The 21,892-nt window shown below is 41.7% G+C and overlaps 1 protein-coding gene across 3 annotated transcripts; it reads left to right on the top strand.

Moving 5' to 3' along the window:
* Window positions 1–4,282: 4,282 nt before the first annotated feature.
* zgc:174945 (immunoglobulin domain-containing protein) lies at window positions 4,283–5,847 on the top strand. Of its 3 annotated transcripts, none has more exons than XM_045696804.1 (4): window positions 4,283–4,576; window positions 4,918–5,259; window positions 5,438–5,541; window positions 5,671–5,847. In XM_045696804.1, the coding sequence occupies exons 1-4, from the start codon at window positions 4,492–4,494 to the stop codon at window positions 5,680–5,682; spliced, it is 543 nt and encodes a 180-aa protein (XP_045552760.1). In that variant the 5' UTR covers window positions 4,283–4,491; the 3' UTR covers window positions 5,683–5,847. The 3 variants fall into 3 exon arrangements, with proteins under 3 accessions (XP_045552760.1, XP_014005714.1, XP_014005715.1); XM_014150239.2 differs by having other exon boundaries at window positions 5,435–5,541; XM_014150240.2 differs by lacking the exon at window positions 5,438–5,541.
* The last annotated feature ends 16,045 nt before the right edge of the window (window positions 5,848–21,892 follow it).

Raw genomic sequence — 21,892 nt, 5'->3', positions numbered from 1 at the left:
CCGGAGGTTTGCGGGGGGTATGCTAGTTCTGAACGTCACATGCTAATGTAAAAAGCTGGTTTTTGATATAAATATGAACTTGATTGAACAAAACATGCATGTATTGTATAAGGTGTGTGTCCTAGGTGTGTCATCTGATGAAGATCATCAAAGGTTAGTGCTGCATTTAGCTGTGGTTTTGTTTTTTGTGACATTATATGCTAGCTTGAAAAATGGGTGTCTGATTATTTCTGGCTGGGTACTCTGCTGACATAATCTAATGGTTTTTTTTCACTGTAAAGCCTTTTTGAAATCGGACAGTGTGGTTAGATAAAGGAGAGTCTTGTCTTTAAAATGCTGTAAAATAGTCATATGTTTGAAAAATGGAAGTTTTTGTATTTTTGAGGAATTTGTAATTCACGCCACGCCTATCCTTGGATATTGGAGCAGGTGTTCCGCTAGCGGAACGTCTAGATGTAAGAGGTTAAATCTGATGTCTTGCCCATTTAAACTCTGAATGGAACACATACACAATCCATGTCTCAATTGTCTCAAGGCTTAAAAATACCTTTTCACCTTTCATTCAGAACCTACAGTGCATTCGGTATGTATTCAGACACCTTGGCTTTTTCCACGTGTTGTTACGTTACAGCCTTATTCTAAAATTGATTAAATCATTCTTTCCCTCATCAATCTACACACACTACCCCATAATGACAAAGGAAAAACATTTGTTCATTAGTTTACTCCAATTAGGGGAGGGGTGGTAGGTTTTTTGGGAAAAATAAAGGAAAATATATTTTACAAAGATATTTTTTTATTTTTTTATTTCACCTTTATTTAACCAGGTAGGCAAGTTGAGAACAAGTTCTCATTTACAATTGCGACCTGGCCAAGATAAAGCAAAGCAGTTTGACACATACAACAACATAGAGTTACATATGGAGTAAAACAAACATACAGTCAGTAATACAGTAGAAAAATAAGTCTATATACAATGTGAACAAATGAGGTGAGATAAGGGAGGTAAAAGCAAAAAAAGGCCATGATGGTAAAGTAAATACAATATAGCAAGTAAAACACTGGAATGGTAGATTTGCAGTGGAAGAAAGTGCAAAGTAGAAATAGAAATAATGGGGTGCAAAGGAGCAAAATAAATAAATAAATACAGTAGGGGAAGGGGTAGTTGTTTGGGCTAAATTATAGATGGGCTATGTACAGGTGCAGTGATCTGTGAGCTGCTCTGACAGCTGGTGCTTAAAGCTAGTGAGGGAGATAAAGTTCATTCTATGCTATTTTCATTACTCAAAACCTAACAATGACTGGATTAAAATGTATCCTGCCATGATATTGTGCAGTTTGGATTAAAATTGGATGTTGCCTCTTCACAATATTATTCTGTTTCTCAACAACAAAAAAGGACCAGACACCATAAGCCTATTGAACACCTAAAGTTACACACTTGATACAGACAGGGAGCTTAGTGAGCTCTAAAAAGGCAGCATGTAATGAATGGTAAAAAGAGACATGTCACCATTTTCTTTTTTTTAAGGAAAATATTTGTTGTGTACAGTTTCAGAGATTTTTGTAGTTCGTTCCAGTCATTAGCAGCAGAGAACTGGAAGGAGAGGCGGCCAAAGGAGGAATTAGCTTTGGGGGTGACCAGAGAGATATACTTGCTGGAGCGCGTGCTACAGGTGGGTGCTGCTATGGTGACCAGTGAGCTGAGATAAGGGGGGACTTTACCTAGCAGGGTCTTGTAGATGACCTTTAGCTAGTGGGTTTGGCGACGAGTATGAAGCGAGGGCCAGCCAACGAGAGCGTACAGGTCGCAGTGGTGGGTAGTATATGGGGCTTTGGTGACAAAACGGATTGCACTGTGATAGACTACATCCAATTGATTGAGTAGGGTATTGCAGGCTATTTTGTAAATGACATCGCCGAAGTCGAGGATCGGTAGGATGGTCAGTTTTACGAGGGTATGTTTGGCAGCATGAGTGACGGATGCTTTGTTGCGAAATAGGAAGCCAATTCTAGATTTAACTTTGGATTGGAGATGTTTAATGTGAGTCTGGAAGGAGAGTTTACAGTCTAACGAGACACCTAGGTATTTGTAGTTGTCCACATATTCTAAGTCAGAACTGTCCAGAGTAGTGATGCTGGACGGGCGGACAGGTGCAGGCAGTGATCGGTTGAAGAGCATGCATTTAGTTTTACTTGTATTTAAGAGCAGTTGGAGGCCACGGAGGGAGAATTGTATGGCATTGAAGCTCGTCTGGAGGGTTGTTAACACAGTGTCCAAAGAAGGGCCAGAAGTATATAGAATGGTGTCGTCTGCGTAGAGAGTCTATGATCCAGAGACACAAGAGCGACATCATTGATGTATGTGTATTATTATATATGTATATGTATGCATGTTTATATATATATATATGTGGGTATGTATATATATAAATATATACATTACTGTTCAAAAGTTTGGGGTCACGTAGAAATGTCCTTATTTTTTAAAGAAAAGCACAACAAAAAATTGCCCATTAAAATAATATCAAATTGATCAGAAATACAGTGTAGACATTGTTAATGTTGTAAATGACTATTGTAGCTGGAACGGCTGATTTTTTATGTAATATCTACATAGGCGTACAGAGGCCCATTATCAGCAACCATCACTCCTGTGTTCCAATGGCACGTTGTGTTAGCTAATCCAAGTGTATCATTTTAAAAGGCTAATTGATCATTAGCAACACTATCGACAAGGCAGGTCCTACAGGCCCTAGTTTTGTCACACCTTGACTACAGTTCAGGAACTTGGATGTACACAGAGATATAATATGAATAGTAAGCATGTCAATCTCTTCTGGCTCAAAGTGGAAGAGAGATTGACTTTACATTTACGTCATTTAGCAGACACTCTTATCCAGAGCGACTTAATGTAGTGAATGCATACATTTCATACATTTTTTTCCTTTTTTTTTATACTGGTCCCCCATGGGAATCGAACCCACAATCCTGGCGTTGCAAACACCATGCTCTACCAACTGAGCCACTACCCACTACTTGTATTTATGAGAGGTTGAATGCACCGAGCTGTCTGTCTAAACTACTGGCACACAGCTCGGACACCCATGCATAACCCACAAGACATGCCAGAAGAGAGCTCTTCACAGTCCCTAAGTCCAGAACAGACTATGGGAGGCGCACAGTACTACATAGAGTCATGACAACATGGAACTCTATTCCACATCAAGTAACTGATGCAAGCAGTAAAATTTGATTTAAAAAACAGCTAAGGCTTAAGAGGGTGAAGACGATGCTGAATGGATGTAGACAAAGTATTTGTGCTTTGTGTTTGAGCTATGTCTGTTTGTTTGAAAGGTGTGAGAAAATTAGCTTTATTTGGAAAATTCTCCGTAATCTACAGCAGCATTATATAATTATTTTCTGGTCTAAAGGATTAATGTGTCTAACATTTAAATGATGGTTAAAATAATTGACCAATTGTCAAATGCCCTTTTGATTGATGTGAACCATTTGTGAACTCGGTTTTGCCATTGGGCCTGGGCATCAGATGCCAGAGCCCTTTATTGCAGAATTGTGTCAATGTGGTGGTCGGTTTTAAAAACACTTATCACATGGTTTATACAGGCTGAAATGTACAGGCTGAAATATGGTGCTTTCGGATATATGGTTGGGATACTATCTGAAACACAACATTTGCAACATGCATGGTAACAAGCATTCATTCTTACAGCTCTGTAATTACAGACTTCAATTACCACCAGTTACATGTTTTTATTGCAGTGTAAGTACGTACTATTACAATTAATCACAATAGAGTGTAATAACATATGCAATTACATAGTGATAAGGACCCATTATCATTAAGTGTTACCGAAAGATGTTTGGATTATTTTGAAAATAGAAAATACCATTCTCTGAAATACCATTATCTTGTTCCAAATTAGAGGATGATTTTGTTCAGGCCTTTGAACTACAAATAATGTATAATAATAAATAATAAATAATAATAATAATAAATAATGTATTTCAAATACATGCAACAGAATCACTGCCCATCTTTGCGCGTGTGCACACACATATACTGAAATGTTAGCTTTACCATATAACATATGTTTTGCGCAATCCGTTTTGGATGATTACTCAAAACTGGAATAGCTGGACTTGAGAAAATATATCACAATTTCTTCAAACAACGAAACGTGCACTAGATGAGCCCCATAGAGTGCTCTTCTGCTGGTTGTCTGACAGCCTCTTTCTCTCCACTGGAACTTATATCTACTCTACGCCTACACACGCCCACAAGGAAGACACACACGCTCTAACTTTCTCTGTAGCCTCTTCAGTGGGCAGATCTAGCAGACTGCAGATGAAATCTTAGTTATTGTGTGTCTATGATGATACTTCAATCTGTTGGTCATCTATAACACATAGCTCACGTGGAGTACATCAGTTTAAGCAACTTTCAGTTTCGAGTGCTTGTGTTTGGAAATGGTTTGGCTCCGTGGATCTAAAGTGCTGTCCCTGCTGTTGACAGTGTCACTCTGTCTCTGTGTGTCACCTTCTCTAGGCACAGGTGAGTACTCATGGGGCTACTAGTGGGTAATAAACACACAAGTGTCTTTACTCAAAAGTGGGACAGAGTTAAACCCTAGGTATGGTAGTTGCGTTTAGATTAGATAGTATTCAATGCTTTTAATACCCAGATATACTCAGAAATAACCCCTAATAAACTAGGAAACGTGCACTAGATTAGTCCCATGCACTGCTCTACTTGTCCATTACATTTTTCAGTAAATGTTTATTAGCAGTTACTCTAACCCACCCTTAATAAACTAGCTTGCTTACAAAAACAAAGTAGTTATATGTAGAGCTGCTTTGGAGCTGAGTTATATACTTTTTCCACAAAAACTTCAGGTGCCGTAGAGTTGAAGTACACCAAGACTCCTATGTTTGGGACTGAGAGCATGCCCTTGAGGCTCACCTGTAAGGCAGAGTATGACACAAAACAATGTGGTCGTATTGATGCCTTTTGGTGTCATCACACTTTGGAAGAGTGTCCCAAGCTCATTGACCCCGGCAAGTACCTCACTGTTGTCAACGAGATGCTTATGGAGGACCACAGTGTCAGACATAGACACATTGTAACAGACTTCATACAACTGACCCCTGCTGACCAAGGAGTCTATCAGTGCAATGCAGTATGTGAAATGGGAGGCCATACTGCCATGGGACACTACATAAATATCACAGTCGAAGGTACATTACATTTTTCTGTTAATTTTTGTTAGCAGTTACTCTAACCCGCAGCGACTTACAATAACAACGTCCAACTAAGGTGAAACAGCCATGTAGCATGATCATCAGTCAATCAATTAAACAATCAACAAACCAACCAATTAATCACTAATGTTGATTTCTAACCCAATAACAGCAGCTCCCATAGTTGATCAAAGAAAGGCCAACAATGGTGGACTGAACTGGACATACAGCACTGGAATGATACTGTGGTCCCTATTCCTAATACTGGAGTTACTTGAGGCAAGATCAATAACAAAGTAACACAGAAAAAATGCACTTGTACATTTATAGTTCGCAGCCAATCATAACTTAACGTAGATCTTTTGAGGTGAAGTCTCTTGTTTATTAATGATTATTTGTGTTTAACAGGTTAAATATTGAACTGGTCTGCTAGCTGATGGCAGATGACGTCAAGGCTGAAAATGATCTATTTACTTAACATTTATGAAAAATAAAAATGTGTTATAAACCGGCTTCAAACATGTATGTTGGAAGACAGGAGGGTTTGTACTAATTAAATAAAAATTAAATTTCATGGAATTTCAATGGAATGGAATGCTCATTTGTTTGCTCGATCAAATTTCAGTTTTTTTTGTTCTCTCCCCTGTTCTTGTCATGGTGGGCTATCTCTCTACACCTCTCAGGTCTGTGTCTGTTAGAGGAAATGCCCATACAGGACAGGAAACCACACATAGCATTTGCACAAACGGAGGACTGAAGCAATGTGAACAGCGCTAGTATCAGTCCATGTGGTTGGAAGGGTGAGGGGGAGTAAAAGGGTCTGGTAGTCTTGTGATGTTCATTATATTTCAGTTTAATTTGAAGGCGCAGGAGTGCACTGTCATACTTTTTTGTTCTAGTTGTCATGCATGACTTTTTTTGTTTGTTTGTTTGTTTGTTCTCTCCCCTGTTCTTATCATGGTGGGTTATCGCTCTACTCCTTTCAGGTCTGTGTCTGTTAAAATAAATGCCCATACAGGACAGGAAACCACACATAGCATTTGCAAAAACAAATGGAGGCCTGAAGCTATGTGAACAGTGCTAGTAGCAGTCTATGTGGTTGGAAGGGTGAGGAGGAGTAAAGGGATCTGCATTTCTTGTGATGTTTATCATAAACTCAGTTTGATTTGAAGGCTCAGGAGTGCACTGTAATACTATATACTGTAGGTTTACAATATTTTGAAGGAAGTTATTTTGAATTGTGAAACTGAGCGATATTCCGTGTGAATTATTGACTAGACCACTAGGTCAGAGCTTCCCCAAATACATTTTGGTTGTATTGTATTACATTTTGTAATTGTATTACATTTTGGTGTTCCCCCAGAGTTATTTTATGTGTACTCCAAAAGAACACCAGATAAGAAAAGCATGGTGTGCCAAACAGTAAATGGAAATTAGCCATTTGACCATTATAAACTGACAAACTAGATAAACATTTGTGCACTTGTTACGGGAATTAAGTTATCAATGTTCTTAAACCGAACTTAAATTTAACTACTCAGTTTGTATACCAGAAGGTGTAAGGTTCCGGTTGAAAGAAACAAACTGAGACCCAGCTAACAATGGTCAGAATGTTTATTTACGAGAGCTCTGACATCCATACAATGCACACAACCTTTTATATTACACATTTCGTCATATAAATGTCCCTCCTCTTCTCTAACACTGACGATGCTGTATACACTTTTCTACAACACATACATTGTCTATCATATCTTGCACATGGTACCTAATCCACTGTGAGCCTCAAGGTTTCTCCCCTCCCTGGGTGGGGAGACATTCTTCCTGTTATCAGTTTCACAGTAGTCACAAGTTGTCTGCTGTCTGTTATCAGTTCCCCTTTTTCCTTGAATGTCTTGCTTACATTGCTAAATCCTTAAGCTTAAACTTTTCCTACACACACACATTAGTACATTCATCTTATAATCACTTGGTTATACATTTCAGGGTGAAATCATTTAGTCAAACCTTTAATCATATAATTTCCATTACAGCACTATATCTGCAATCTTATAAAATAATCAAACATTATTTTGATGATTACAACAGCAATTATCAAAGCGGTTTATATGTTTACATGCATTAACGTCTCAGTAAAACCGTATCTATACGTTTAAATGAGTGGAAATGACCACTTCTGTAAACTTTAAAGGTAGGGAGATTTAAAGAGGAGACTACCATGCACCAGTTGTTGCCACAAAACAAGTGAAGACCGTTTTATTAGCCTCGCTTGCCAGGCTAAAGACACAAGTCTTTGAACGAGTTCTCATCACACGGCAGCAAGCGCCCAGGTACTTGGAGAATTGATTATGTTTCATGCTAATATTGGTTAAGCCTTGGTTGGTATCACCATGCTGATATTAGACAAACTACTTTTATTTTTATGACGTATTTGGTGCTCATATGTTAATTGTGTATTGGTCTTACATTAATTTCTCATGAAAGCAACAGCATAATGGCTTTTCTCTAACAGTTCCTTCTTATGAGGGAACGCAAACCTTGTTACATATCTTGTTTCACATCTATTACAGATCTATGCTTTTTTATTGTTGTTTACTGATATGAAATAGTATTTATAAAAATTTCAATCATCAGTGAGCATTGTCTTTCCTCCAGATGCTTTGGAGGTGAGGTGCCCAAGGGTCCCTATCACTGGGAGAGGGGGCACGCCAATGAATCTCACTTGTAACATAGAGTATGATCCAAGAAAATGTCATATTGAAACTTCCTGGTGCCATCGCTCTTCAGTTGAAAAATCCTAAGCTTACTGCTCTCGCTAGGTACTCCACTGTCAACGAGGCAGCTATGGAGCACCCCAACATCAAACGCAGAGAAGTCATCACAGAGATCAAACAGCTGAATGAAAATGACCAAGGACTCTATCAGTGTCAAGTGCATTGTGAGAGCAGCAATTCTGTTATGGGACACTATAGTAGTATTACAATCAAAGGTCATTTGTGGGTCAGCTATGGGTACAAGTCAGTTAAAAGAACAAATTCTTATTTACAATGACGGCCTACCAAATGGCAAAAGACCTCCTGCGGGGACGTGGGCTGGGAATAAAAATAAAAATAAATGTAAAAGAAATATAGGACAAAACACACATCACGACAAGAGAGACAACACAACACAACATAAGGAAAGACCTAAGACAACAACATAGCATGGCAGCAACACATGACAACACAGCATGGTAGCAACACAACATAACAACAACATGGTAGCAACAAAACATGGCAGCAGTACAACATGGTAGCAGCACAAAGCAGGGTACAATCATTATTGGGCACAGACAACAACACAAAGGGCAAGAAGGTAGAGACAACAATACATCACACAAAGCAGCCACAACTGTCAGTAAGAGTGTCCATGATTGAGTCTGAATGAAGATATTGAGATAAAACTGTCCGGTTTGAGTGTTTGATGCAGCTCGTTCCAGTCGCTAGCTGCAGCGAACTGAAAAGACGAGCGACCCAGGGATGTGTGTGCTTTCGGGGACCTTAAACAGAATGTGACTGGCAGAACGGTTGTTGCATGTGGAGGATGAGGGCTGCAGTAGATATCTCAGATGGGGGAGTGAGGCCTAAGAGGGTTTTATAAATAAGCACCAACCAATGTGTCTTGCGATGGGTATACAGAGATTACCAGTTTACAGAGGATTACAGACTGCAGTGATGTGTCCTATAAGGCGTATTGGTGGCAAATCTGATGGCCGAATGGACGACTAGGAGATTGATCTTCAATCTCTAAACTCTCTTTTTTCAAGAGAAAATTAACCCAGTGGTAGAGCATGGTGAAAAGGATGAGCGTATGCCTTGATACGTTATTACACATTCACTCACTCCTGTATTACAAATCACCTGTTCATAAAATGACAATGTACTTTTTCAATCTCACTCACGCTGGATACTCCAGCTAAAATAATCTTAACAGATGACAATATCCACAATATTCATTTTTTATATTTCCTTTTATGTTTTGTTGTGATATTGTTTTGGAGACTTTGGCCCAATCCCAAATGGATTCCTAGGCTCTATGCCCTACGCACTTGTGGAGATCTTACATGATTTGATTGCTATAAGCAAAATGATGATACTTCACCTAACCTATTTGAGTGAAAGGTGAAGCTGTTACCATATTGATTGCAAAATCTACACAGATCTCCACAAGTCTATGGGATGTAGGGTCTAGGCCTAGGCGTCCATTTGGACCCCTTATATTACTGAAATTCACCCCTGTGACCTGCAGGAAAATGCTGTCCTATGTGCATCAAACCACCAGAGGGCACCCTCTTTCCTCTGTCCTTTCTCCTCTGTGACCCGGAACCGATCAATCAACATTGGAACACTGCACTGAACTGTAAAGATCATTGATATCCTTTGTAAGTGGAGCTACAAAACTCCATATGTAATTAATCAAAGCAAGAGATCAAAATAGCAAGAGTAGGAAACACTATTTTACGTTGACTTTAAATATATTTTAGAAGTTTACAATAATGCCTAACCATGATCCTTTACAGTTAAACAATACATGCGGGTGGAAGCGATTCTTTCTCTTTCAGCATCACATACAGACCTTTTTTCCCAATTTGGCAAAAGTCCATCCTCCATCAATGATATGGAAAGATTCTGTATGGAGGACTGGTCTAAGATACCTCCCAATGTGTTCTCCAATCTCATAAAACATTTTAGAAAAAGCCTCGTTCTCCTCGCAAAGGTAGGGTGCTGGAGTACTGAAGGTGAAGCTGGTTGAGAGAATGCCAAGACTGTGCAAATCTGTCATCAAGGTAAAGGGTGGCTACTTTGTAGAATCTAAAATCTATTTCTAAACTCTTTTTTGGTTACTACATGGTTTCATATGTGTTATTTCATTGTTTTGATGTCTTCACTATTAGTCTACAATGTAGAAAATAGTTTAAAAAAATTAAAAAAAATAAACCTCGAATGAGTAGGTTTGTCCAAAATTTTGATTGGTACTGTATGTCAGAAGGGACATTTTGGGGTGAAATCTCAGGTTTATTGAATATACATTCTGTGTGTTACAGGTTCATCAAGGCAGAACATGACCTGTCAACTATCATGGAGAGACCATCTACAATACAGATTTATATTAAATCCAAACATATTGCTGTGTCACAAGGTGTATAGGAGGCGAAGTGAGGTGCAGGAGAGCAGAGTATAATGAACAGGCGCACTTTTATTATAGTTCCAAAATGGGAGCACTACATAAATCAAACGCGCTCAAAAAATGGAACATAAAAGTAAAGTGTGTAAATTAACACCACATAACATGAAACAATTACACACAAAACATGATGGGAAACAGAGGGTTAAATACAAGTAGCTTAATTGGGGAAATGAAAACCAGGTGTGTATGGAAACAAGACAAGACAAATGTATATATGAAAAATGGAGCGGTGATGGCTAGAAAGCCGGTGACGTCGATTGCCGAACGTCGCTCGAACAAGGAGAGGAGCCGACTTCGGTAGAAGTCGTGACAGTACCCCCCCCCTTGACGCAAGGCTCCAGCGGCTCACCGACACCGGCTTCGAGGACGACCCAGAGGACGAGGCACAGGGCGATTCGGCCGGCGACAGTGAAACTCCCGCAGCAGTTCAGGATCCAAAACATCTGCAACCGGAACCCAGCACCTCTCCTCTGGCCAATACCCCTCCCACTCCACGAGGTACTGAAGGCCCCCCACCCAACGCCTCGAACCCAGGATGGAACAAACAATGTATGCCGGGGCCCCCTCGATGTCCAAAGGGGGCGGAGGGAACTCCTGCACCTCAGATTCTTGGAGCGGACCAGCCACCACCGGCCTGAGGAAAGACACATGGAAAGAGGAGATAATACGATAATCAGAGGGAAGCTGTAATCTATAACATACCTCGTTCACCCTCCTCATGACTTTAACCTCTATGGGCTTTGTGGGACGCTTGCGTCCCACCTACTCAACTGCCAGTTGAATCCTGTGGCGCGTTATTCAAATACCTTAGATATGATATTACTTCAATTTAAAAAAAATATGACTATTTTACACCATTTTAAAGATAAGACTCTTGTTAATCTAACCACACTGTCCGATTTCAAAAAGGCTTTACAACGAAAGCAAAACATTAGATTATGTCAGCAGAGTACCGAGCCAGAAATAATCAGACACCCATTTTTCAAGCTAGCATATAATGTCACATAAACCCAAACCACAGCTAAATGTAGCACTAACCTTTGATGATCTTCATCAGATGACAACCCTAGGACATTATGTTATACAATACATGCATGTTTTGTTCAATCAAGTTCATATTTATATCAAAAAACTGCTTTTTACATTAGCATGTGACTAGCATGTGACTAGCATTCCCACCGAACACTGCCGGTGAATTTACTAAATTACTCACGATAAACGTTCACAAAAAGCATAACAATTATTTTAAGAATTATAGATACAGAACTCCTCTATGCACTCGATATGTCCGATTTTAAAATAGCTTTTCGGTGAAAGCACATTTTGCAATATTCTCAGTAGATAGCCCGGCATCACACGGCTAGCTATTTAGACACCCAGCAGGTTTAGCACTCATCAAAGTCAGATTTACTATAAGAAAAATGTTCTTACCTTTGTTGTCTTCATCAGAATGCACTCCCAGGACTTCTACTTCAATAACAAATGTTGGTTTGGTCCAAAATAATCCATCGTTATATCCAAACAGCGGCGTTTTGTTCGTGCGTTCTAGACACTATCCTAAAGGCTAAATAAGGGTGACGAGCATGGCGCAATTCGTGACAAAAGAATTCTAAATATTCCATTACCGTACTTTGAAGCATGTCAACCGCTGTTTAAAATCAATTTTTATGCCATTTTTCTCATAAAAAAGCGATAATATTCCGACCGGGAATCTGCGTTTAGATAAACAGACAAAGGAAAAGAAAGCATTCGGTCGAAGCGGGCACGCGCCTAAGCCCATAGTACTCTGAGCGGCCACTTGCCAAAAGCGATAAAGTGTTTCAGCCAGAGCCTGCCTCGATATCGTTCAACGTTTTCCCGGGCTCTGAGACCCTATGGAAGACGTAGGAAGTGTCACGTTATTGCACAGATCCTGAGTCTTCAATAAAAAGAGCCAAGATGAAACACTACTTCTCAGACAGGCCACTTCCTGCTTGAAATCTTCTCAGGTTTTGGCCTGCCATAGGAGTTCTGTTATACTCACAGACACCATTCAAACAGTTTTAGAAACTTTAGGGTGTTTTCCATCCAAAGCCAATAATTATATGCATATTCTAGTTACTGGGCAGGAGTAGTAACCAGATTAAATCGGGTACGTTTTTTATCCAGCCGTGTCAATACTGCCCCCTAGCCCTAACAGGTTAAATGGCCCCACAAACCATGGACCCAGCTTCTGGCAGGGCAGGCGAAGGGGTAGGTTATGGGTCGAGAGCCAGACCTGGTCCCCCGGTGTCTCACTGCAGTGACGGTCCCGCTGGCTTTCTGGCGACACGCGGCTCGCTGGAGATGGATGCGGGCGGCCTCCCATGTCTCCTCTGCGTGCCTAAACCAGTCGTCCACAACAGGAGTCTCGGTCTGACCCTGATGCCACGGTGCCAGAACCGGCTGGTACCCCAATTCGCACTGAAAGCGGGAGAGGTTAGTGGAGGAGTGGCGAAGGGAGTTCTGTGCCATCTCGGCCCAGGACACAAACAGGCTCCACAGTCTGTAGGGCCGTAGGGGGACCAGGCAGAGGGAGGAGACAACAGGACCTAGAAATACGATCCACAACGACCAGAATCGTGATATTTCCCTGTGAGATAGGAAGATCCATTAGGAAATCCACTGACAGATGTGACCAAGGTCGTTGTGGAACGGGTAAGGGATGTAACTTACCTCTGGGCAGGTGTCCCGGAGCCTTACACTGGGCACACACCGAGCAGGAGGAGAAATAAACCCTCATGTCCAGCGCACTGTCTGACCGATCCTCGGATGACCAGAGGGAGACGTGTTGGCCCAAAAGATCAACTGGTCATGGACAGCAGACGGAACGTACATACGCCCAACGGGACACTGGAGGGGAGCGGGCTCTGTATGCCTGATCAACGTCCGCATCCAGATCCCACACGACCAGCGCTACCAAGCAGGAGGCCGGGAGTATGGGAGTCTGATCCATGGGCCGCTTCTCTGTGTCATACAGCCAGGACAGTGCGTCTGCCTTGTTCTGGGAACCTGGTCTGTAGGATAGGGTAAACACAAAATGGGTAAAGAACATGGCCCACCTTGCCTGACGAGGATTCAGTCTCCTCGCTTCCTGGAGGTACTCCAGGTTGCGGTGGTCAGTCCAGATGAGAAAAGGGTGTTTATCCCCTTCAAATCAAATCAAAATCAAATCAAATCAAAGGTATTTATATAGCCCTTCTTACATCAGCTGATATCTCAAAGTGCTGTACAGAAACCCAGCCTAAAACCCCAAACAGCAAGCAATGCAGGTGTAGAAGCACGGTGGCTAGGAAAAACTCCCTAGAAAGGCCAAAACCTAGGAAAAAACCTAGAGAGGAACCAGGCTATGAGGGGTGGCCAGTCCTCTTCTGGCTGTGCCGGGTGGAGATTATAACAGCACATGGCCTAGATGTTCAAATGTTCATAAATGACCAGCATTGTCAAATAATAATAATCATAGTAGTTGTCGAGGGTGCAACAAGTCAGTAACACAAGAGTCAGTGTCAGTTGGCTTTTTCATAGCCGATCTTTGAGAGTATCTCTACCACTCCTGCTGTCTCTAGAGAGTTGAGAACAGCAGGTCTGGGACAGGTAGCACGTCCGGTGAATAGGTCAGGGTTCCAGCAGGTCTGGGACAACAGGTCTGGGACAGGTAGCACGTCCGGTGAACAGGTCAGGGTTCCATAGCTGCAGGCAGAACAGTTGGAACTGGAGCAGCAGCACGGCCAGGTGAACTGGGGACAGCAAGGAGTCATCAAGCCAGGTAGTCCTGAGGCATGGTCCTAGGGCTCAGGTCCTACGAGAGAGAGAAAGAAAGAAAGAGAAAGAGAGAATTAGAGAGAGCATATTTAAATTCACACAGGACACCGGAAAAGACAAGAAAAATACTCCAGCTGTGACAGACTGACCCTAGCCCCCCGACACATAAACTACTGCAGCATAAATACTGGAGGCTGAGACAGGAGGGGTCAGGAGACACTGTGGCCCCATCCGATGAAACCCCCGGACAGGGCCAAACAGGTAGGATATAACCCCACTCACTTTGCCAAAGCACAGCCTCCACACCACTGGAGGGATATCTCCAACCACCAACATACCATCCCGGGACAAGGCTGAGTATAGCCCACAAAGATCTCCGCCACGGCACAGCCCAAGCCAATGTCTCCACGCTTTCAACACTTTAACCACAGCCAACAACTCTTGGTCCCCCACAACATAGTTATGCTCTGCTGGGCTGAGCTTCTTCGAGAAGAAAGCACAGGGGCGGAGTTTCGGTGGCGTGCCCGAGCGTTGTGAGAGCACGGCTCCTATCCCAGCCTCGGACGCGTCCACCTCCACTATGAATGCCAAAGAAGAATCTGGATGGGCCAGCACTGGAGTCGAAGTAAACAGAGCTCTTAGTTGCCCAAAAGCCCTGTCCGCCTCAGCCAACCACCGCAACCTTACAGGACCCCCCCTTCAGCAGTGAGGTAATGGGCACAGCAACCTGGCCAAAACCCCGGATAAATCTCTGTTAGTAATTGGCAAAGCCTAAAAATCGGTGCACCTCCTTTACTGTGGTGGGAGTCGGCCAATTACGCACGGCTGCAATGCGGTCACTCTCCATCTCCACCCCTGATGTGGAAATACGATACCCTAGGAAGGAGACAGCCTGCTGAAAGAACAGGCATTTCTCAGCCTTGATGTACAGGTCATGCTCCAACAGTCGTCCAAGTACCTTGCGCACCAAGGACACATGCTCGGCGTTTAGCGGAGTAAATCAGAATGTCATCGATATACACCCTGCCTGTGCAGGTCCCTGAAAATCTTGTCTACAAAGGATTGGAAAACGGATGGACCATTTTCAAACCCGTACGTCATGGCGAGGTACTCATAATGCCCTGTGGTGGTACTGAACGCTGTCTTCCACTCGACTCCCTCCCGGATATGCACCAGGTTATACGCACTCCTGAGATCCAGTTTCGTGAAGAAGTGTGTCCCATGCATTGACTCTATCGCCTGTGGCGATAAGAGTTAGCGGGTAACTGTACTTCACCGTGATTTGATTGAGACCTCTATAGTCAATGCACGGGCCTAAACCTCCCTCCTTCTTCACAAAAAAGAAACTCGAGGTTGCAGGTGAAGTAGAGGTCTGAATGTACCCCTGACGCAGGGATTCAGAGACATATGTATCCATAGCCACCATCTCCGCTTGAGACAGGGGATACACATGACTCCTGGGAAGCGCAATGTCCCCCCGTCGATGAGGTGGTAATTTAGTCGCCCTCTTTTTTTGAAGAAGGCGAGAGCCAAATCAGCATATTCTGGGGGATGTGCACGGTGGAGACCTGGTCCGGACTTTCCACCGTGGTAGCACCAACGGAAACCCCTACACACCTGCCTGAGCACTCTCGCGACCACCCCGTGAGAGCCCTCTGTTGCCAGGAAATAGTGGGTTATGCAGAGCCAACCAAGGAAGGCCTAGTACCACAGGAAACGCAGAAGAGTCAATGAGAAAGAGACTGATTCTCTCCTCATGATTCCCTTGCATAACCATGGCCAAGGAGATGGTGGCCTTCTTGATTAGCCCGGACCCTAAAGATGGACTTTCTAGAGCGTGTACCGGGAAGGGTCTAACTATAGGAAAAATGGGGATCCCTAACCTAATGGCTAATGCTCTGTCGATAAAATTCCCAGCTGCGCCTGAATCGACCAGCGCCTTATGCTGGGAATTTGGGGAAAACTCAGGGAAACAAACAGGCACAAACAGTTGATCAACAGAGGACTCTGGATGAGTGTGGTGCAAACTCACCTGGGGTGACGCCAGTTGCCTCTACTAAAAGAGGAACAAACACGGCACCGACCGGCAGTGTGTCCTCTGCGGCCACAGATGGCGCACGTGATGGCTCCTCCTCCAGTCTCCCTATGAGCAGCCCCTCTTAACCTGTTGGGGTTAGGGGGCAGTATTTTCACGGCTGGATAAAAAAACGTACCCGATTTCATCTGGTTACTAATCCTACCCAGTAACTAGAATATGCATATACTTATTATATATGGATAGAAAACACCCTAAAGTTTCTAAAACTGTTTGAATGGTGTCTATGAGTATAACAGAACTCATTTGGCAGGCAAAACCCTGAGACATTTTCTGACAGGAAGTGGATACCTGATGTGTTGAATTACCTTTAAGCCTATGCCATTGAAACACACAGGGGTTGATTAATGTTTTGGCACTTCCTATTGCTTCCACTAGATGTCACCAGCCTTTACAAAGTGTTTTGAGTCTTTTACTGTGAGATCTGACCGAACAAGAGCCATGGAACGGTGATGGCCGATTAGACTCTGGCGCGAGTTCATGTTGGGTACCCTCGTTCCAATACGTTATAAAAGAGAATGCATTCGTCCACCTTGAATATTATTCATGTTCTGGTTAAAAAAGGCACTAATGATTTATGCTATACAACGTTTGACATGTTTGAACGAACGTAAATATATTTTTTCCCCTCGTTCATGACGAGAAGTCCGGCTGGCTTAGATCATGTGCTAACAACACGGAGCTTTTTGGATATAAATTATGAGCTTTTTTGAACAAAACTACATTCGTTATGGACCTGTGATACCTGGAAGTGACATCTGATGAAGAGAATCAAAGGTAATGGATTATTTACATAGTATTTTCGATTTTAGATCTCTCCAACATAGCCGTTTGTCTGTATAGCAAAGCATATTTTTCTGGGCGCAGTGCTCAGATTATTGCAAAGTGTGATTTCCCAGTAAGGTTATTTTTAAATCTGGCAAGTTGATTGCGTTCAAGAGATGTAAATCTATAATTCTTTAAATGACAATATAATATTTTACCAATGTTTTCTAATTTGAATTATTTAATTTGTGGTGCTGACTTGACTGCCGGTTATTGGAGGGAAACGATTTCCTCAACATCAATGCCATAGTAAAACGCTGTTTTTGGATATAAATATGAACTTGATAGAACTAAAAATGCATGCATTGTCTAACATAATGTCCTAGGAGTGTCATCTGATGGAGATTGTAAAAGGTTAGTGCATCATTTTAGCTGGTTTTATGGTTTGGTGACGCCCGTCTTTGAATTGACAAAACATTACACACAGCTATTGTCAATGTACTCTCCTAACATAATCTAACTTTATGCTTTCGCCGTAAAACCTTTTTGAAATCGGACAACGTGGTTAGATTAACCTGTTTGGGCTAGGGGGCAGTATTGAGAATTTTGGAAAAAATATGTGCCCATTTTTAACTGCCTCCTACACCAACTCAGAAGCTAGAATATGCATATTATTGTTCAGGTTTGGATAGAAAACACCCTGAAGTTTCTAAAACTGTTTGAATGGTGTCTGTGAGTATAACAGAACTCCTATGGCAGGCAAAAACCTGACAAGGTTTCATGCAGGAAGTGGCCTGTCTGACAAGGAGTCGTGCGTCTTGCATCTGTTTATTGAAAAGTAAGGATCTTAGCTGTAACGTGACAATTCCCAGGGCTCCAATAGGCTCTCAGGACGCGGGAAAATCATGAAGGTTGACGAGGCAGCCTCAGGCTGAAACAGATTATCATCTTATTCAAGTGTCCCATTAGGTGACAATGGAGTGAGGCGCGTGCGCGATTAGCCCCCGTGGAGTATTTTAATTCGGCTGTTTAGTTTATTGCAGATTCCCGGTCGGAATATTATCGCTTTTCTACGAGATAAATGGCATAAAAATTGGTTTTAAACAGCGGTTGACATGCTTCGAAGTACGGTAATGGAATATTTAGAATTTTATTGTCACGAATTGCGCCATGCGCGCGACACTTCTTTACTATTTCGGATAGTGTCTGGAACGCACGAACAAAACGCCGCTATTCGGATATAACGATGGATTATTTTGGACCAAACCAACATTTGTTATTGAAGTAGCAGTCCTGGGAGTGCATTCTGACGAAGACAACAAAAGGTAATCAAACTTTTATAATAGTAAATCTGATATTGGTGAGTGCTAAACTTGCCGGGTGTCTAAATAGCTAGCCCGTGATGCCTGGGCTATGTACTTAGAATATTGCAAAATGTGCTTTCACCAAAAAACTATTTTAAAATCGGACATATCGAGTGAATAGAGGAGTTATGTAGCAATAATTCTTAAAATAATTGTTATGCTTTTTGTGAACGTTTATCGTGAGTAATTTAGTAAATTGTTAGCAAATTCCCCGGAAGTTTGCTAGTTCTGAATGTCACATGCTAATTTAAAAAGCTGTTTTTTGATATAAATATGAACTTGATTGAACAAAACATGCATGTATTGTATAACATAATGTCCTAGGTGTGTCATCTGATGAAGATCATCAAAGGTTAGTGCTGCATTTAGCTGTCTTCTGGGTTTTTGTGACATTATATGCTAGCTTGAAAAATGGGTGTCTGATTATTTCTGGCTTGGTACTCTGCTGACATAATCTAATGTTTTGCTTTCGCTGTAAAGCCTTTTTGAAATCGGACAGTGTGGTTAGATAAAGGAGAGTCTTGTCTTTAAAATGCTGTGAAATAGTCATATGTTTGAAAAATTGAAGTTTTTGTATTTTTGAGGAATTTGTAATTCGCGCCACGCCTATCATTGGATATTGGAGCAGGTGTTTATGCTAGCGGAACGTCTAGATGTAAGAGGTTAAACAAATCGCATAATACGTTACATCGACTCACTGTGTGAAATATAACATGGGTTGACATGATTTTCAAATGACTAATTCTTCCTATATCTTCCTTACATGCAACATATGTAAGGTCCCTCAGTCAAGTATTGAATTACAAAAAGATGGTGGGTTACTGGATGGCCACCGTTTTGCAAGCTCTGACCCAACTTTGCTATTTTTCTTACAACCAACAAAACCTTTTGAACATCACATTGGCAGTTACGTACCTCAATTCCGTCTTCAACTTCGAATTACGACCGAATTTTTGGTCTTCCAAAGAGGCAAGAGAGGTGGGGATCCTGGCGAGATTAACCTCTTGACGGTCGCCTAGGATATGGGGCGCCACAGCGCATTTTGAAAAAAAATTGTGCCCATTTTAAACGGCCTACTACTCAAACTCAGAAGCTAGGATATGCATATAATTAATACTTGTGGATAGAAAACACCCTAAAGTTTCTAAAACTGTTTGAATGGTGTCTGTGAGTATAACAGAACTCATATGGCAGTCAAAACCCCGAGACAGATCGAAACAGGAAGTGGAATTCTGAATTGCGGACTCAACTTCATCACGTTGCCTATTAATCACACCGTGAGCTATGGTTCATTGAGCACGTCCTATTGCTTCCACTAGTTGTCCCCAGTCTTTACAAAGTGATTTGAGTCTCCTACTGTGAAAACTGACAGACTGACACGCTGTGGAACGTGGTCACACGGAGAGGGCCATCACCATTATGACGCCAGCGCCCCTAGCTACCCTCCCCTTTCGAAACGTTTTGAAACACAATGCAATCGTCCCCCTTGAATCGTATTGGAGCTCTGGTTGAAAATGGCCCTAAAGATTTATGTTATACAACGTTTGACATGTTTGAACGAACCTAAATAAGAAAAAAATGCATTTTGTTGAAAGAGTAGCCCCGCACACGTCGGAACTTTTGGTGCAGCCTTCAGAACGCGCTAACAACAACAAGCTAATGGAACATAAAGGATGAACTTTTTCGAACGAAAATACATTTGTTGTGGACCTGGGAATCCTGGAAGTGCCTAAGGATGAAGATAATCAAAGGTAAGGGATTATTGACAATAGCATACAAGACTAGATTTGATATGCGATTGTTCCAAGATGGCGCTGACCTGTATTGCTAGCCTATTATTCTGAGAATCGCATCCCCTTTTATCCCAAAGTGTGATTACCCAGTAAAGTTATTTTTAAATCTGGCATTACAGGTGCTTTCAAGAGATATTCATCTATAAATCTTAGAATGACAATATTACATTTTAAAAATGTTTTCGAATAGTAATTTAGTAAATTGTAGCGCTGTTTCATCGGATGCATTTGAGGGAAAATAGTTAGTCAACGTTACGCACCGATGTAAAATGCTGTTTTTATATATAAATATGAACTTTATCGAACAAAAGAATGCATGTATTGTGTAACATGATGTCCTAGGTGTGTCATCTGATGAAGGTTAGTGCTGCATTTAGCTGTTTTTTGGTTATTTGTAATGCATGTGGTTGGTCGGAAAATGGCTATGTGGCTACTTTTACGATATACTCCTCTAACATAATCTAATGTTTTGCTTTTGCCCGACCAGGGGTTAAACAAAGAAAACAAAACGACAGCCAACAGTTCTGTCAGGTTATAGTAACAAAACAGAAAACAACTACCCACGAAAACCAAGGGAAAAAAAGGCTGCCTAAGTATGGCTTCCAATCAGTCACAACGATAGACAGCTGCCTCTGATTAGAAACCATACCCGGCCAAAACATAGAAAAGAAAACATAGAATTCCCACCCCCTATCACACCCTGACCTAACTAAACAGAGAAAACCAGCTCTCTTAGGTCAGCACGTGACACATAAACAACAACACAGAGTTACACATGGAATAAACAAACATACAGTCAATAATACAATAGAAAACGTCTATATACAGTGTGTGCAAATGAGGTAGGATAAGGGAGGTAAGGCAATAAATAGGCCATAGTGGCGAAATAATTACAATATAGCAATTAAACACTGGAGTGATAGATGTACAGAAGATGAGTGTGCAAGTAAAGATATTGGGGTGCAAAGGAGCAAAATAAATAAAATAGTTAACAGTATGGGCTGAGGTAGTTAGATGGGCTATTTACAGATGGGCTATGTACAGGTGCAGTGATCTGTGAGCTGCTCTGACAGCTGGTGCTTAAAGTTAGTGAGGGAGATATGAGTCGTATTTGACCAGCATGTGCATTAGTAGCACAATTTCGAACTTATTTGCACCATTGATGTTATTTTTATGTTTTCACAGACTTTTCTTAGCGAATGTACAATCGTTGCGAATTGAATTATGGGGAGTTTCAGGCCTGGGAGTGAACATAATTGTAGACTTGCAAAGCAAACTAAAAACGAGGGCTGAGGGGCTTACGTTGCAAACTTCCCTTGCTTGGCTAATCATTTGGACCGCCCTCCAAGATGGCGACAGGGATTTCCCCAAGGACATAAGGCGAGGGTAAGTGGACAAGGTTGTGTCTTTTAAGTGTTTGGACCGCAGCCCATGATTTATGTAAGTGATAATGCCCAAAAAGCCAGTGTTTAGAGGATATATTGGTACAGGTGTTGTATTGGCACAGCAAACCGTGCCAATATATCCTCTAAACACCGGGTTCAAGGGCATTATCACTTTCATACAACGGGTTACCAACATCTTCAAATAATGATTTACATATTTTC

Source organism: Salmo salar, chromosome ssa16, assembly GCF_905237065.1.
Source record: "Salmo salar chromosome ssa16, Ssal_v3.1, whole genome shotgun sequence".
Classification (NCBI taxonomy): Eukaryota; Metazoa; Chordata; class Actinopteri; order Salmoniformes; family Salmonidae; genus Salmo; species Salmo salar.
The sequence above is the reverse complement of the archived record's forward strand: the minus strand, read 5'-3'. Positions and strand labels throughout refer to the sequence as shown.

Bases quoted from the DNA above. Each gene is read 5' to 3' on its own strand.
- zgc:174945 (XM_014150239.2), top strand. From the start codon at position 4,492: ATGGTTTGGCTCCGTGGATCTAAAGTGCTGTCCCTGCTGTTGACAGTG. The intron at 4,577-4,917 runs GTGAGTACTCAT...CAAAAACTTCAG, and splicing joins GTCACCTTCTCTAGGCACAG to GTGCCGTAGAGTTGAAGTAC. The intron at 5,260-5,434 runs GTACATTACATT...ACCCAATAACAG, and splicing joins CATAAATATCACAGTCGAAG to CAGCTCCCATAGTTGATCAA.